The sequence below is a fragment of the Myripristis murdjan genome, chromosome 23, assembly GCF_902150065.1.
Source record: "Myripristis murdjan chromosome 23, fMyrMur1.1, whole genome shotgun sequence".
NCBI lineage: Eukaryota > Metazoa > Chordata > Actinopteri > Holocentriformes > Holocentridae > Myripristis > Myripristis murdjan.
In genome coordinates, this window is record NC_044002.1 from 6,655,680 (window position 1) to 6,672,922 (window position 17,243).

A 17,243-nucleotide genomic window follows, 5' to 3' on the forward strand; every position below is an offset into this window, starting at 1 on the left:
TGGTTGTACGCAACACCCACGGTTGGCTGCCACGAGCTCATTGGCCAAGGCAGTAAACGTCGCAGGCAATTTAAAAATTTGAAACAGCTGCTTTTTTCGTGTTCATGTGTTGTGTTCTTGGCTACAGCTACGGTGAACTTTGTCTGTGATTTATTCTTGAAAAAACTATTATTGCAAAACCCCAGCACGCCTGTTGAATTGACCGAAGGAGCAGAGGGTAACTACCCTGAACTCATTTAGCCTGAGATACTTCCTTTTCTGGCATAAATCCGTATGCTGCAGCAGCCATTTTTTTATGGAAATAACTAGCCGTAAATTACGTTTTTACTGGTAGTTTGTGAGGATATTTTTTCAGTGGCTGTCTGCGTTACTGTGGGGGTCAGAAATTACCCTAGATATAGAGACATATACCACCACGTCACTGTATTTGGCTCTGTTTAAAATGTGCCTACATACATCTGAGTCTGGGTGTGAGTTACAGAGTTGGTTTGAGTGAATGATCAAAATTAGTTTTTGAAATGATGTCACTCTTGATTGCCTTTGTTACACCCTTTGCTTCTAACCTATAACCCATAGCCATTTGTACACAAGTTCCTCACAAAATGTTTCTTTTGTGCTACATAGGGAACAATGGCCACGTTAGAGGATGGTCTGAAGACAATGGTGAAAACCTTCAGGAGAGAGTGTCACAGGGTTTTACAGTCTGAGAGGACCACCATTCACGGGCCCGATGGCATGCTTATGGTCCTCCAGTTGGCCATTGCAGAGGTTAATAAACAGGTAAGAATTAAATTCATCTCTACAAGCATCAAACTGCTGCCCTGGTCCTCATAAAGCTCTAGCTAGAGGCCGTCCAACCGCCTGCAAGTGAAGCTGTATGAGCCAAATCCATATCATCATGATGGCATAGTTCAGTTGAACCATCAGGCCTGCTGTCATCACGTTCATAACTGATGACATTACCACAGATTTCCTGTTGAGACCGCTCATGGCCCATTTTTGGACTGTGAAAGAGTTTCTTTCTGCCGTTTAAACTGTGATTGGTTCCAGGCAGTCAGTAATTATGGCTGCTGCCTTCACTGCTTTCTCTCTTCCTGTGACAGCAGGGTGGAGAGTTCAAAGTGGCTCTGAGTGATGTCCTGATGGCCTGGAAACACTTACTGTTAGACAAACTTCACCTGCCACCCCACAACTCTGTACGCCCGGAGAACTATGATCTCATCCTGGAAGCATACGAATCCTTCCTGAAATGCTCCAACACTGTGGACCTGGTTGATATCCACTCTATGTACAAACAGCTGAGAGTGGACTCGGACCCAGAGGAGCCTGTGAGCCCGGTGAGCAGGACCCGATTGAAACCAGACTGATGACGTTGATTGCGGATGATTAGATAGGCTACTGTGTTAGAGAGGGGGCCAACCACTTTATCTCTGAATCTATTTTTTTATTCCTTTGCCAAGGTCCAGCTGTTTGAATTTCTATCAGGCAACATGGAGGTCTCAGAGCTGATGGATTCCTCAGTTCCCTCAACACCGTCCAGTAAATGCAGGCCCTGCAGCTCACAGGTAGGCCTACTTCTGTTTCCAGTCTTTCATGCTGCAATAAAAAAGTGTAAATTATTTCACAATTGTCTGTGAGACAGCCCCTCTCTCCACTTTGCCCTTTCTCCCCTCATATAAAGGTTTTGTTAGGAATATGAAATGCTCTGTTGGCTCGTGTCAATGGGCAGTAGGAACTTGACTGTTCCTTTTCATTTTTCTCCTACTGGCAAGAATCTGTTCATCTTTTTTCCGTTCCTCACTGTACTCGTTTTCGTTCTGGAATGCACCCCGTTCTTATTAACAGGAACTTTAAATCATATCACTTAGATTTAAGAGTGCAATGTGAATTCAATTACCAGGCAGATGTTTTAAAACACAACACAATGTGTGGCTGGACAAGGGCTTCTGTAGCAGTCTCTCTCCTCCAGTTGCTCTCTGTCACTTGCTGATTTATGAGTGGTTAGTAGTGGCTTGCTACTGCACTACCAGCTAGGGTGATGAAATTTTTTCGAGTTTGTGTTCAAACACACAGTCTCGGCTGTCAGCTGCTGTTTTCAGTGATTTTACTTAGCTCATAAAACTACTGTCCTCATTGCTTGTTGATAAACAGTAATAACCGATTAAAACAGAGTTCATCCACGCCTTGAATCCTTAAAAGTTTGTGGATATCACAAAAAAATAGGCCTCAAAAGTTTTGAAAATGAATGGACAGTCTTTCAAGTAGTTTTTTGCAGAACCCAAATCCATCCACTTCTCAGCCTGAGGAAAAACCTTGGATGGACATTTGGTTTGATCATAGCAGCTGTCATAAAATGATTTGACCATGGTTTCTTGTAATGATTATGTTAAAATTAGGCCTCTGTAGTTTTAAATTTTGACCAGTGTTATGTTTCCCCCCAAACATGCCTTGAAAGTCCTGTTTAAATTTGAATTTGATGTCAATGTGGGAACCCTGATAAAACTTGTATGTATTCACTTTAATTCACCTGGCAAGTTCACATTATCTACTTTAATAATGTGCATTCTTGTTGTTATTGGCAGGTGAAAGTGCTGATGAGAAAGGTTTTCTGCTCCTATCTGACTTTGCTTGTGAACTCAAAGAATGACTTGGCTTTAGCACTGACCCTGGACGTCCCTAGTCGTGCACTTGGACAAGCAGCGTTTACCGACCTAAAGCACGCCGCACGTAACAGCAACACATCACTCTTCTTGGTGAGAAAATCAGTCACACTGAACATACACTCATGCTTAAGCAATTTTACTTTGTTGCATAATAAAAGAACCAATGCTTGGACTTAAACATTGGAGTTAAGTAACCCTCCCTCATGCATTTACTTGTCTTGCCTGTTGCAGGCCGTAACATCTTTTGTAAGGGCCATCCAGCTTGGAGGAAAGGGATATGCTCCAGCTGAGGCTGACCCACTGAGAAAACATGTCAAAGGCCTGTCTGACTATGTCCAATTTTTAGACAACCTACAAGAAGTACTTGGAGAAATTCCTGACCCCAGGTAAACAGTACAACTTAATCCAGGCTTATGAGGTAACCTATTGCCTCTTGAATAGGGGTCATCTGTAAATGTATGGAAGCCCACTGGTAGGTGTATTTATGGTCTGGTGTATAGGCCTGGCAGACACCCATGATCTCTTTAACCATGCCATCAAATCCCACCTGTCCCACTACAGAGTACAGATTGTTATGATTTCCTTCAAAACCCTCTAATGACTTCCATCTCAGCTTCTCATGATAACATTTGGATTGCTAAAGCATGTTTATCTTTGCTACATCAAAGCCTATCTTTCTAAATGTTAAATGATAACTTGTTCCTCCTTTGGTATGCTTACTTAGATGAACTATCATCAAACCTTGAGCTTTTCAGATTGCCCTCCTATACCATTACAGATTGTTTTGGATGTTCTTCAACAAACCTTTGGCAATGCAACAAAAATGGTTATCAGAAATGGTATATCCATTCAATCATTTGAGGACTGTGCTTTGAGGTAAAACTGTTGAAGACGTCATCTTTTGTACCAGTCCCAGTAGCGACCATAGCCACACGTAGTCATGCTGGAACACATTGTAATGGCTGTATAGTGGATTTGAATCTTACTACTCCAGTTCCTCTTTAGTGAGTGTTAATGACCGTGAAGGTTTTCAGTTCACACAGAGTCTGGTCGGAGTAGTACACTTGTGATTAGACACTGTTTGAACTGAGCCAAAACGGGTCTTTCAACAGTCTGTGCCTTTACACCCTCAGTGGAGTACTGTATTTCCTCATACAAACACCTTCTATGGAGAGTTCAGGGCCCTTTGTTCAACTAACATCTGTTTTCCCAAATGATTCAGTTACTGAGCTTTGCTTGCTCACATCAGAGCTAGGTCAGAGTTGGACCGCTGCCTCTCCACCTTACTGTGTTTACATTTTCTGATCTTTTTAACATGGAGCGCTGCAGTGCACTGTACCATTAGCAATATACAAAAGTGACAAGATTGAACTTGTGTGCCAATTCACTGGTTAAAGCATTAACCTTTTTTGCCTGGCATGGTGGACTGGCTTCTTTTTGACTACAATGACTCACTAAAGTTTTGATACATTGGTTCTAATGACGCCATGCTTGTGATGGGACCTGAAGGAGAAAATCCATCTGAAAGAAAATTTGCAAATGTTTTTGCTATGATTTTTCGGCAGTTTAGTCAAGAAGATATGTGAGCATGGATGAAAATCCTCCCAAAACTAGAGATAAGAATAGAGATCATTGCTTTCATCAAGGTGCAAATCCTGGGATTCCTCAACTGATAATATTTTGGTGATCAAACAATTTGGAGCATATTTTCTGCTTCATAACTGCTAGCCTTGGCAATGCTGCATTGTAGTGAAATAAAGTTCAGCTGAATGTTAACGTCTGAACAATTACTCTAAGCCCACAAAGTCAGTGTCCAATTAATTGAAAGTGAAGCTGCATTATATCTTCTGAAGACATTCAGACTAAGGCCCTCGGATTTCTGGTTTCCAGTTTTAGGAGAGAGTTATTCATGTTGGCAAATATTGGCTGAAATCTTGAAGATTATTAATTCCACCCAGATGAAAACCTGTCTATTCTCCAACAGAAAGATTCCATTCCTTTCTAAACCAAATGCAGCTTTTATTCTACGTAGGGTATAATACAACTATAACCTTGGATGACATTGTGACAAACATTTTACTTAATTCTCAGTGTATGCAGCGCCAAACTGGTCACCATTATAAGGGCAGCACTGGTGAAGGGACACAGCAGTGGAGATGCAGTGTGCACTGCAGCAGAAGAGACTGCAAGTGACCTGAAGGAGAGGATCTGTGACCTACACCAGAACCAGAAACCGATATCTAATAGTACAGAGACGGGGATCAGCCCTGCGAGGGTAATGTATGATCTGATTTTCTGCTAATGAGAAATACTTTTTGATTTGTTGTATTGTGTTGCAGGTGATTACACTGGCTTCCCTTGAGTCTTTATTTTCATGCCCAAACTACACTTTTTTCCCCACTGCTAGCAGTATGACATAACAGTTTGTTTTGGTTGTTGTTTTTTTTTCCAGCCAAAAGCATATGCCATAAATCATGCCACAGCATATGGAGGTCGTGAGACAGTGAAGCTTTTGATGGGACTTCTGGACGAAGAGGCCCTGGCTCCTCCCTGTCGGAACAAGGCAGACCTGCTGTCTGAGGACCAGCCCACCCTCAGTGGAGCAGAGGGGACCTCTGTCCTTACATTGTTCAGGTATGCACCTTTTGTCGGTTTGATCAATATGGCTTTTAGAAACCTGATCCTGATAGTTTGTGCTAATATCCAATATAAATTCAATTTCTCAAGCCCAAAGTTTCTTCAAATAAGAAGGATTCTGGGTTTCCCCAAAAGTTTTCTTGTCTGGGCAGGAAAGCCTCTGAAACAGCATCAAGAGCAGCATACAAGGCTAAAATTGTCCCTTGAAATAAATACTGATTAATTCCCTTAGGCAGTTTGGCAGCTCCTGGAGTAAGGGTGAGGCAGGTTTCCCCACAGGTTTTGCAAACTGACACCCCTGAAGCTGTCTGAGTAAAATCTTCTCACACCACAATGAAACGATTTCTCTGGTTAGACATTTGAAATGTAAATAACAATAAAAATATTCACTAGCTGTGGTTGGGCAGGATCCCTCCTCACATCAGAGAGTCCATTTTTTAATAAAAGACCAGTATTGACAGAATACAAACAGAGGATGTTCTGAATCTCTTAGTAAAATTGCACTGAGAGCACAGTTTTTTTTTGTTTTTTTTTTGAAAGTGGGCAGATTCCTTGGTTAGTGCTTTTATAATTTTATAAACCTCTTGTTGTGGCTTGGTCTTCAGATCCCCTGAAGTGTCTGCTGGATGTTCTCCAGAGCCCCTAAGGAACCGAGTCCAGAGCCGGCAAGACCTGCTCAAACCCAAGGTAACATGGGCCCCTTCATCCAAGAAACCAAATCCAAACCATCAGTTACTTCAAATTGAATCAGATGTACAAACATTGAAAATAATGTCTTTACATCCTGTAATTTCTCCCTGGTATTATATTATTTATTTGCTTAGCTGAAGCTCTCATCTTAACTGACTTCCACCATCCCCGTTTGCACAGCTGTGTTTTAGCTCTTAGTGTTAGTTTTAGGGTGTTGTTGAATCCATGGTGTAAAACTACTTATCTATGGGGGATTCAAACCATCAACCAATCCTGACAATAAGTCCTCGTGTTGTCAAAGTTCAGTTCCTCGATTTGCTCACTGCAGTATTACAGTCTCAGTGTATCTGATGTCAGTATATCTCTCTGCCCTTGCCGCTGGCTATGACTTTAGGTGCTCTGCCCTGTCATCTTTTTTTTAAGTGGGTCAGTGAGAGAGACAAATGTCAGTAACAGTCACATTGTGCTTGTACAATGTTTACTGTGTGGGGATTTTGTTTTTGCAGTTTAGCCTGTGTTGCAAAGAGAAACTTGTCATTAAAATCTTGCCCTAGCAGTTGCATTTAGGAAAAATCAGTTCCTACTGAACTATGTATTATATGTATCCACGACTGCTGAGTCACTCAAAAGCTCCAAGACCAGCTTTAGATGTAAAGGTAGGACTGATATTTTAACATGAAATAAACTGTGTGAACCCCTTTCAAACATGTATGCTAAACACATTTTGTGAAATGGCTCCTTTATTTGATTGTGCTAGCAGATGTCATTTTAGCTCCCCACAATCTGGCTGCCTTCCTGTTTGAGTGCGCTGTAATGGTCCCTGGGCAGCTCACCGCTTCCTGAACTCGGTGAGCGGAAGCTTTCTGCATCAATTTCACTTTGAAGATGCCATATCAGTCGCGTAACTCGACTAGCAAGGGAAACTTGAAAGGTTATTGTTTCCTGTTGTCTGCTGAATGACTTTATCCCAGACTTCTCCAACAGTTTCATCATGCACTGACGTCAACTGGCACACACAGAGATGGACAGATTTAGTTTCTGCATTTGGGATCTTTCCAATTCGTTTTCCAATGCTAAAAAGGATCCAAACAGTGTAGTAAAACTTTTAATGCCAATTTAGTGGTGCTCTTTGATCTTATTCATGATGATGTTTGTGAATAGCAACTCATGATTGCTATGTAATTTATTTGAAAATAACTCATATGCATATGCAGATAGTAACGCCACACCTGCTACCCGTTCTCACTTCTATCACCTGGCTGTGTGCGTGTGTGTGTCCACGCAAATTGAAACACAGTGCAGCAGAAATTGCTTGCACCTGCTCTTGAATGCATTATCTGGAATTTCTTGGTCAGGTGTCTCCAGAGTTGGGTCAGGCAGTGTGCAGGGCTTATTTCAGGACAGCCTCCTCCAGAGGAATGAGGGCCGTCTGACCACACAGTGCCACGTTGGGCTCCCACCTGTTGTAATTGGATTAGATGTTCTCAGTCAGTCATAGTTTGGCTGTGTTCATTCTTCCATCCCCTCCCATTATTCTGGGGCGCTCCAGATATGTTTTATTAGCATGCAACGAGGGCAGCCTACATTTTTAGCTCCATTATTGAAGCGTGCCTTGGTCTTAGGGTTACTGTTGTTTTAGGTGCTCTTTTGAGAAGTTCTTTTGAAGAGCCTCTCTCCTAGGCTTTGATCCCTTTGTGCTTTACAGACCCACCCAGCTTTGCACACTGTATTTTTTTACCCTTGGATTCCTCTTCCCTACTGCGGCCCACTAGCCTGAAGGGTGAAATCCTTGGATTCTGATAATCCCAAGCAGGCATAGATCAAACAGCGGATGAAAGCGGTGGATCTCTGTGCCCCAGGGCTAGGATTGAGGTCCTCTGATATGATTTACTTTACTATAACTAGGCTGTCCAAAAACACTTTTAATGAGCTGCTACACTACTGTCTAATAGGCATGTTATTGTGAGAAGATTGAGGACAACTATTTCAACATTTGAAAGTTTGATCTGTGACTTTTACCTATCTGTGTTGGTGAACAGCATTGACAGGTCAACATCACCAGTCACATTTTCACAACAGAGATGAAGAGGTCATATATTGTAATGCAAATTACTGGATTATCTTAATATGGCTCTGTCATCTGTCATATTTTTGGTTTGTAAATGAAATTTCTTGCAATGATTATTTGAAAATGGGGGCTGAAAGTACTTCAAAATTCCCGTGGGCAGTTATTATTATTATTATTATTTTTCCCCAAAACAGAATACAGAACAGAGTGAGCTTTGAAAGCCAGAAATGTTGATAGCTAATTTTGAGTCACTGGTAATGAAAGACTACCCTTCCCCAAACATATTAGTCACTTTATGGCATAGGATGCTAAAGCTTGACTCATTTTACCTGTAACTATAAGATATGCTTGTGCATTTACAAACATTTTTTCCTGTTTATTCCAGGCCAGAGAACGTGTCATCCGGTCCCAGTTTGCCTGCACATACCAGGATGATGAACTGCCTCTCAACCGTGTGCTGGAGTTCCCAAGCTCCAGCCAGCTCCCGACCTGTGTGCACCCTGCTCCCAAACACACAATCAACCCAGCAATTGATTTGGACTTGGAGCCAGAGTGCCCCTCTGCTACAGGTACATATTCTGCTTGTGTTACATTCATCTTCATTTTTACCACAGACTGTGTGTACTCGGGTGCTTGCTGAGAACAGCTCAAAATTTCATCACAAGCAGTGCAGCGTACTCTCTCCCAGCCCCCCTTCTGCTGGGATAGGCTTCTATTCCCTCTGACGCCACACAACTGGACTGAGGCCCAGTCCCACCTTCCCAGCCCCAGCCTTGAACCCTTCTCAGTCCCAGCCTTGGGACTGGTACTTACCATCATCCATTAAATGATTCCCCATTCTATAAAACCTGCTCACCCCCACATCTGTAGTAAAAACCAAAAAGCACACACATACACTTTTTGTTCACCTATTTCCCCTTCTGTCTTTCTTTCTTTCTGTGGGAATTCAGGCTCCGCTCCATCAGGTTACATGACAAATGTTCAATTTCAGCTTGGTAGAATAAACACACGGGCTGCTTAAACTGGGGGCTAACGTCAGCAATTTCATCACAACCTTTTCCTCTACTTCCTGCACACTTGCCATACTGGATTTTTTTTCCCTTACCAGCTTGCTTTTACTTTGTTCTGAACTTTTCAGCAAACCCTACCACCGAATCTTTAAGTCAGGAGCAGAGCGCTGTGCAGCACAGGGCTGCTCTTGGGCCAAGATGTGGAAATGCCAAGAGCAATGAAGCAGGTCTGTGCAATAGAAAGAAGAGTGGCATCCAGACACAGGACAAAGGCAGCAAGAGGAAACAAGTGGATGACGATCAACATGGCGGATCAGAGAACCAGCCTCCCAAAAAGAAACCGCCTACTGGTGGCAAAATGCCTGGTAAGAATGTCAGCAAGGCCAAAAGCAAGAGGCTGATAGCTGGACAGGGCAAGCTAACCAGCTTCTTCAGAGTCTAATTCTTAATTGCACATGATTTTTATATTGGATGTGTGATGAAATATGGACTTACTGTCACATAGACTTGATTTCATTCATCAGCCTCAGAAGTGCGAGACTGCTGAATGTTTGTTGTTTTCTCTAGTCACTGAAAAAAATGGTGTGCATGTGTGAGTGCTCCAGTGGCACTGGCCATTGTTACCCATTAGGCAATGTGGAAAAAGTGAGTGCTTGAAACTTAAGTAGATCAGTTTGGTAGCAGATCTTTGGGAGCCTGGATTCAGTCAGCAGAGTTTATCTTGCTCCAAGACATGCTGCCAATAACCTCTACTCTCTCCTTTAAATATTTTTGATGAGTGTCATATTTGTATATTCTCAACCTGTAAACTTCCACAATCAAATCCAATCTGTAAATATTGTGCAGACCTTTCATTTTAATAAACTTTTATTTTGATTTTTACACATTTGTGTGCTCATTTTCTACAAGGAAACATTTTTCAGTTTAACACGAGAAATTTTACAGCAGATGAGGGGACGACAGCGTGGTCCACACTTTTATGACTGCCAGCAGGGTCGGTAGACTCTTCCTATCATACATCGCAGCACTATGAAAAGGGACAAAACAAAGAACATAAACAACACTGATGTAAATGAGCCATGCTGATCCATGTATGATAATCAAGACATGATGAAAAAAATCATTGCGCTTACCGTCAATGTCGGTATCTCGGCGGTCTACCTTTAAATTGTATTCAGCAGGTGTGTGACCTGATCTTTGGTCCATGAGTGGAGGAAGGCCCCGGGTGAAAGCTGGGTTCAGCCCACGCATGCTGGGCCCTTCCAGGCCTGTGTCCTGTGGCACATTATTTACCAGTGACTAAATGTGGGGAGGTACAAAAAGAGGCTTAAGGGTCACTCACTCAACTGTGGTTAGTCAAGTCGCCTGTCTGCAACAGCTTTGAAAAATTAACTTTTCACTTGCAGCACAAAACATGGTGGTTATCTCTGCAGTAATGGAACAGGCAGCCATGATGAGGGGAACAAAGCAATTTGGATAAGAGGGGGCTTTGGAAGGAAAAGGTCGGCTGCAATAGAGTAAAGACTGGTTAGGTGAGGCATGGGAAAATGTGTCAGTTTGACACATTTTTCCATGTGGGGTTCATGCAGCGTGGTGCCTGATCAGTTTCTGGAGATGGAGATCCATATGTTCATGACATACTAGAGGCACGGCTGCCAGATCAAATCTACACATCCCAGCCAAACGTTTGAGGGAGCAGCGATATATCATTCCTCCCACTGCGTGAATCCAATAACTCTCTTCATACTTGTGATCATTTGAACTTCTCATCTAATATTGTTTCTGGTTTTGTCAAAGCACATAAGGAGTGGTAGCCAATTCCAAGGGGTATTCAATTTCACTGCCTCAGGTTGAAGACAATGTGTTTGAAATGTATGTTGAACACAGAATAGCCTGTCATTGAACTTGAGTAGCAAAATGGTGCCAGTTCCTCCAAATCAATGTCTGAACAATTAGTTCATTTGGAGGATTGAATACATCCAATAAGAAAAAGATCCAATTGGTTAAAATCTAGTGATCAAATCTCGACAATATCTAAATTAATCTTAGTTGACTAATTGCATTGAGTGGAAAGACAGCAATACGGCGATGATAGTGAAGTGTTACTTACTGAGAAGATGATGAATTTGGGCTTCCCATCTTCATCCCCAACTTTGCTTTCTACGATGAGGCTTCGCCTGAACAAGGGAGGACCCATGCTGTCCTCCTTCATGGCCTCGTCATCCAGTAACGAACCCAAGCTCTCTTGCTCTGTCCTGCCATCGTCTAGTTTGCTTGCAGGTACGCCTACAGTAACAGAGCGGCCGCTCAGCCCAGAGAGGAGCACTAGAGCAAATAAGACGGAGTACACTGAGATCATGGTGTCTATGTAGGGCCTACAGTCTTGATTCAGAAAGCAAAAGTGGACCGGCTGATCTTCCCTCAGGTGATGACTCTGCTCTCAGCTCTCTTTTATACAGGTGAATATGAGGGAGAGAGTGTTCTTGTTGCACTTTAAAGTAGCTAAATGTAATGAGGTATCGAGTCTCCTGCAGGGAATGTGTCCATCTCCCCGGTAGAAGGTCACAGGTTAGTTTAAAGGTCACACCAAATTTGTCACACAACTGCGTGTTTTCCCATTGTGCGGGTTGAATAGTAAGACGGGGAGTCAATAACTCTATTAATTCTGTTTAGAGATCTGACAAATTCAAATGGGGCCACGTGGTGGGCTGTAATTCCCTCCGCACTGCACAGTGAGGTCATCCCAGCCCACAGCAGGTCACAGGGCAGGAATTAACAGTCTGAATTAGCACATCTCTTCCCTCCAAATCCAAAAGCTGAAATGAAGGCCGCAGGAGACGGGACGGAGACCAACAGTGCAACATAAAAGACGCCCATTGAATGCCCATAGTGAGTTATTATCTCTGAATGGCATCAGTGGCTTCACATGGCAGGGCTCCTATTCACGGACCGTCCACCAAGGTCATTTACACGTAATTAGCCCTTCAAACTCCAGCCAAGCAGTTCAGCCGATGATGACGAATAATTTTAAAGGAGAATTTGATCATGTTTGCCCGGAGAAGTCCACGTTTGAGCCACTGTGATTATTTGACCACCGAGCATCCGCCATCAGCTGATGAAAAAACTGCAGGGGAGTTTTACAAATAAAAACCGAGGGCCCTGTTGATCTAGCTTCTCCAAGACTCCTTCTCGGCTCAAAGGAAAACAAAAGAAGGCTTACCTTATTAACATCACAGAAGCCATACTGCAGGGATGGAGAGATGGGACATGAATAATAGTTATTGAACCCAGCTGAAGTGATTTTACTTGGAGCGGTCAGCCTTTATTTTGTAAGTATTTTTGTTGGAGGGTGAGGACTTCTACTGAAGGACTGAACTTGTCCACAGGGGTACGGCCGTTCCAGCAGAAGCACAATTGAACTTGTGAGCTTCATGCTCTGTTGTTCTAACCTTTCTTTCTTTCCCTCTCCCTCTCTGATAATCTCAAATTTCGCCTTTATCTCACTGTGCTGCTCAGTCCATACGAGGGAACCTTGAATCTTTGCATTATTCTTGACTTCATGTATGGATTGTGAAAACTCAGATCCACACATGCCAAACCCATCGCTCAGCCTCCGATTCCAGCCTTCTCTGCTCTATCAACTTCCCCGATCCGATGAACTCTTAGCCGAGGTGAAGGGCTTCATCTGGTAATTCTGTGTTTTTATTTTTGCCCTTGCTTTTCTAGGAAAACATTTCCATAAGTCGGCAACAAAGAACATTAGCATAAAAGCCAAGAGTTAAATAATCTTATAAAGACCAGATGTGAATCGGTGGGCATCCATTAACATATTTACAAAATCTCCTTTTGGCCGCATTGCATTCACACAAAATCTTTATACAGTATGTTTACTCCACGGAGTTTCCACAACACAGCAGATGTCAAATCATAAACTGGTGCCAGTAAAATTTGTGCAGCCACTGATTGGGCTGTCATTGTTTTAAAGAGTTCTCGTTTGTAGGCGGGCGGTCATAATTCTATCAAGATTTCATTCACTTCTCAGCATGTTTTATATGTTGAGTTCCTCTCCCATAACAGAGCAGGCAGTGGAATCATTTTTTCATCAACTCTATCAACTGGTTGCATCACCTGTCAGTCGCCAATGTTGTAATTCTATCACACCGCCCACAGCTTTGTGAAAAGTGAAAAGCCCTCAGAAGTCCAGGCCATATGACATCAGTAGCAACATCGTTTTATAATCCTCCAAGGGCCAACACATTATTTCCTTGTCCTGTGTTAACACACTGCCTTTCATCACTGACGCTCAACTTCTGGGGTAAAAAAACAAAAAGGGAAAAAAAAAAATAAAAAGAAAAACAAAACAAACACAGACTGTGTCACACCAGAGAGGAAGTTCCAGGGAAATGTGATGCACTGATGCTTCATGCATGATCCCCCCCTCCCCCAATATGTGTGTGTGTGTATGTGCTGGATAACATGGGGTGCAGGCAGGGACTTCAGTTGGGCAGGAGCCTGGTGTACTGCATTCAGCAGAGATGCGGGTGTAGGGGGGACCGCAATTGGGCAGGTCTTTTTGTTGCCCAGAGAACAGACCATGGTTTCCTGGAACAATGCAGCTGATGAGAGGCTCTCCAAGGAAAATAAGGCTCTGACATCATGGGTTCTTAAAGCACACAGCTGAGCCAACACTCTCTCCTGCTATAATCAAGGCTCAGTGAATTTCCACTGTCGACTGAAATTGGGGAAGAAGGAGAATCTCCTCCAATGGGTTTAGACACTTTTTTTTTTTTTTTTTTACATCCTTTAATCTATCTGGTAATATTTTCTTTGTGGTGCAAGGCTCTGGCTGATGTTGTCTCACACTGATAAAATGGCTGTGGTATGTGTGACCACTGCTTGTAAATTTGTAATGATCAGCCTATCATCACAAATGCTGGATATTACCTGGTTTCTTTTCATTTTCCCAGAGATATGAGATTATTCAGGATTAGAAACAGCCATGGTGATCAGTAATGCTGAGCTGACAATACAGGAATACAATTCCCTCTCTTAGCAGGAAACTGAAATCCGGTGTGTCCTTATGAAAAAAAAAAAAAAAAAAAAAAAAAAAGAGTAGACCGAGACTGACGGAGCCTCCCACCCACTTTTTCCTCCACAAGAAACCAAGAGAGTAACTAGTGAAATTGGTGAGTGTAGTAAAATAGACCACAAGGTCATTCAAAAGACAATTGTGCGCTTAAGCTGAGGAGTTGAAGAGTGTGCACAGATTGTATTTCAGAGCTGGGTCCAAAATCTGCGTCCTTAGATGCACTGAATCCTGAGTGCATAGAAATCAGTGACAAAAAAAAAGTGTGTTCTTTCCAGAGCCTTCCTGGTTCCTGAGGTTATTCAAACATCTTTATGTTGCACTTTTCTGTTTTATTGTCACTGTGTAATCCCAAATTAGGCTGCGCAGCTAATATGATGAAGAGTGAATTAAATGTATCCTGTGGTTAATGTTGTAATAATAATTGCAATTATATGATACATCCGTATAGGCACTGATAATTGGCTTATTTGTTATGGCTTGGTTACCCACCGCTGCCCAAGTTCCTTTGCACACAATTTCTCCCTGATTTATTTGAACTCTAAATCTTGCAAGGTTGCACACTGCAATTGGACCATTAGGGAGAGATAATTGATCCTGTATTAGTCATCAAGACGGATGGAATAACATCCAGGATGGCTGGGCCGGGACTTTGCCAACCACGCTGCTCCTCATTTCAATCTCTAACGTCTGCTGAACACCGGCCAGAGGGCCAATTTATCAGTGCAAAAGGGTTTGATTGTCATCCTATATATCCATTAAAAAGTGCTGACAGTGAGTGAGAGCTCAGCGCTGTCACTGCGAGCATCCTCCAAAGAGCTGAACACGCAGCTCTCTCCTCAGGGAACACCACGCCCCTCTCTGTTTGCCTTGGCAGAGCCTGCCACCTTTTAGAAAGTATCACTCTGTCATTCAGCGTACAGTATGTTCAGTTTCATTCTGGTGCATAAAGCCTCAGCGTGAGTTATGGCTTCATCCCTCGCCAAGACAGTCATCCATGCCTTATAAGATTTGCACATGCTTAAGAGAGACAAAACTCTGCTTTGTAATTATCCGCTGTTTATGTGTCTGAATCCACAGGGTTTCTCATAAAGCATGTCTTATTCTGAGGAGAGTTTACCAGTGCGACATTGTGTAATAGGGAGAATAATGTCTTTACAAGATGATGATGTTTCCCCAGAGACCTTCATGAGAGTATGAGTGCACTGCATGAAAGAACACTCCAGTCCGCTTCTATGATGTTGACAAGTGGTTTATTCAGCAGGAATGGTGAACAATTTGTCAGTATTTTAAACGTTTTCTACAGAAGGCAACAGAGCACCATAAATAACAGCGCTTTAATCAAACAGTTTTTTGGACAGGTGAGCATATGGAGATGACATTTTCTCATTGAACACTTCATGGAATTATCATTAACTCCCACATTTTAGATTCTTACATCATTTGAGACTGTTGATTGATTATATTGAACAAGTGTGAAACAGAGGTTCGGAAGATTCAGAGAGTTGGTTGCTGTAGGTTTTCTTCATTGGTGCTCCAAAGATACCAGACATATAGAGGGACTTTCACCTGGCTCACTTTTGATTTCCGTTTATAACACAAGCAGTATTTCAGGGACCAGAGACAGTGACTGATGGACATACTGCAGCTGGATTGCAGCTCAAATGGGGATGGCTTCAATTCATACAATATATCTGGTCAACAGTTTGGCTGACAATATAGCTATGCTGAGTGAGGCTTCATTTTCATCAAAAAGTCTTTGGTATGTACCATATATCTGAAGACTTGGGAGAACCAGAGATGTTTGCCAACCAGCTTCTTTTTCTTTTTTCTTTTTTTTTTTCCTTTTCTCATTTCAGTCGCCAGGTCAACCGATAAGAGGATTTGTAAGGAATGGATATCAAAGCACATGCACTAATTCCCATTCGAGAACCGCTGATCATAATAGATAAAAAGCACTTTTAAATGAATTTAAATGACTGAATAGACTGTGTTGCTAACGAATGCATGGTTTCGGACAAAATAAATTAAACTCCTGGCTTCTTCGTAAAATGTTTGCAATAGTCAATATTACCATGGCTTTCAGTGACGTGCATGTGCACACGCGTCTCCTCGCAGACAAAAGCACACCATGACTTTTAACAATCTGAACACAACTGGAAGATCACAGTTCACAGTACTTTTGTCAAGTTATTTGGCATAGGGATCTATATTGAGAAAATAATTTAAAAACAGTAGAAAAAATAGCATTTTGCCTTCTTGGGACCACAACATGATAATTTTTTTTTTTCCATGCATTCACAGATTTCACACAGATACATTTACTCGCTTACACGACTACCTTATTGAAACAGCTTACAAATAAAAACACTATTAAAATGGTGGCCACAAGGCTGTGCAAAAGGGAAGACCTCCAATGTAAGCCCTGCCATCTCTCTGTCTTAGCCATCTCTTGCAATTAACAAACTACAAAATAGCACCATTATACAGTGGATAGGATTTTCTTAATACAGTTTTGTTATATGAAACCATCATGTACAATGAATGATAGTAGAAGGATGCATAGGATAACATAAATGGGAGTACTGCTTGATTATACACAGGCAGAGGAGGCAGAGCCAGAGATGAGATGTCTTGGATGGTTATTAGGACAATTTGACCGTCATCCACATGGAGGCTTGTACAAACAGCCATTACTGTCTAACTCCATGCAAGGACTTCTCAGAACTGGCTTTTCATGGAGCTTGTGTGTGTTTACATGTGTGTGTGTCCTTGCTCACAGTTGCACAACTCTCATTTACACTGCGGATGTTTGTGTGTGCACTGTGTTAGCATGTGTGTCATATCTCAGAGCTCTCGGTCGTTTAACAATTGTGAGGGAATTGTTCTCGAGTGTCGTTTTGGCTCGCGGCATTCACCGAATCATTTAATCTAGGTGTTTTCTTGAAATGTACTACGTCATGGATACTGTCAAGTTTTGTTGCACTCTCACCATGACGGAAAGTAACGCAGTCCAAGTGACTTCCGAAGTAGCAAAGTTCTCGGCCTCTCTAAACTAACAAAATAACACAGGCCAAGATAAATCAATC

The 17,243-nt window shown here is 42.3% G+C and overlaps 2 protein-coding genes across 3 annotated transcripts; one reads left to right on the plus strand and one right to left on the minus strand.

The window, feature by feature from the left end:
• Positions 1-65: 65 nt before the first annotated feature.
• On the plus strand, positions 66-9,952 carry parpbp (PARP1 binding protein). 2 transcript variants are annotated; one of them, XM_030046242.1, is made up of 11 exons: positions 66-217; positions 625-780; positions 1,104-1,337; positions 1,461-1,565; positions 2,583-2,753; positions 2,895-3,049; positions 4,755-4,938; positions 5,116-5,297; positions 5,906-5,987; positions 8,444-8,627; positions 9,197-9,952. In XM_030046242.1, the coding sequence occupies exons 2-11, from the start codon at positions 631-633 to the stop codon at positions 9,508-9,510; spliced, it is 1,761 nt and encodes a 586-aa protein (XP_029902102.1). In that variant the 5' UTR covers positions 66-217; positions 625-630; the 3' UTR covers positions 9,511-9,952. The 2 variants fall into 2 exon arrangements, with proteins under 2 accessions (XP_029902102.1, XP_029902103.1); XM_030046243.1 differs by having other exon boundaries at positions 1,107-1,337.
• A 93-nt stretch (positions 9,953-10,045) lies between these two features.
• On the minus strand, positions 10,046-11,427 carry pmch (pro-melanin-concentrating hormone). The gene is made up of 3 exons (XM_030046416.1): positions 11,179-11,427; positions 10,202-10,367; positions 10,046-10,095 (listed from the first exon to the last, which is right to left on the minus strand). The coding sequence occupies exons 1-3, from the start codon at positions 11,425-11,427 to the stop codon at positions 10,046-10,048; spliced, it is 465 nt and encodes a 154-aa protein (XP_029902276.1).
• Between the last annotated feature and the right edge of the window lie 5,816 nt (positions 11,428-17,243).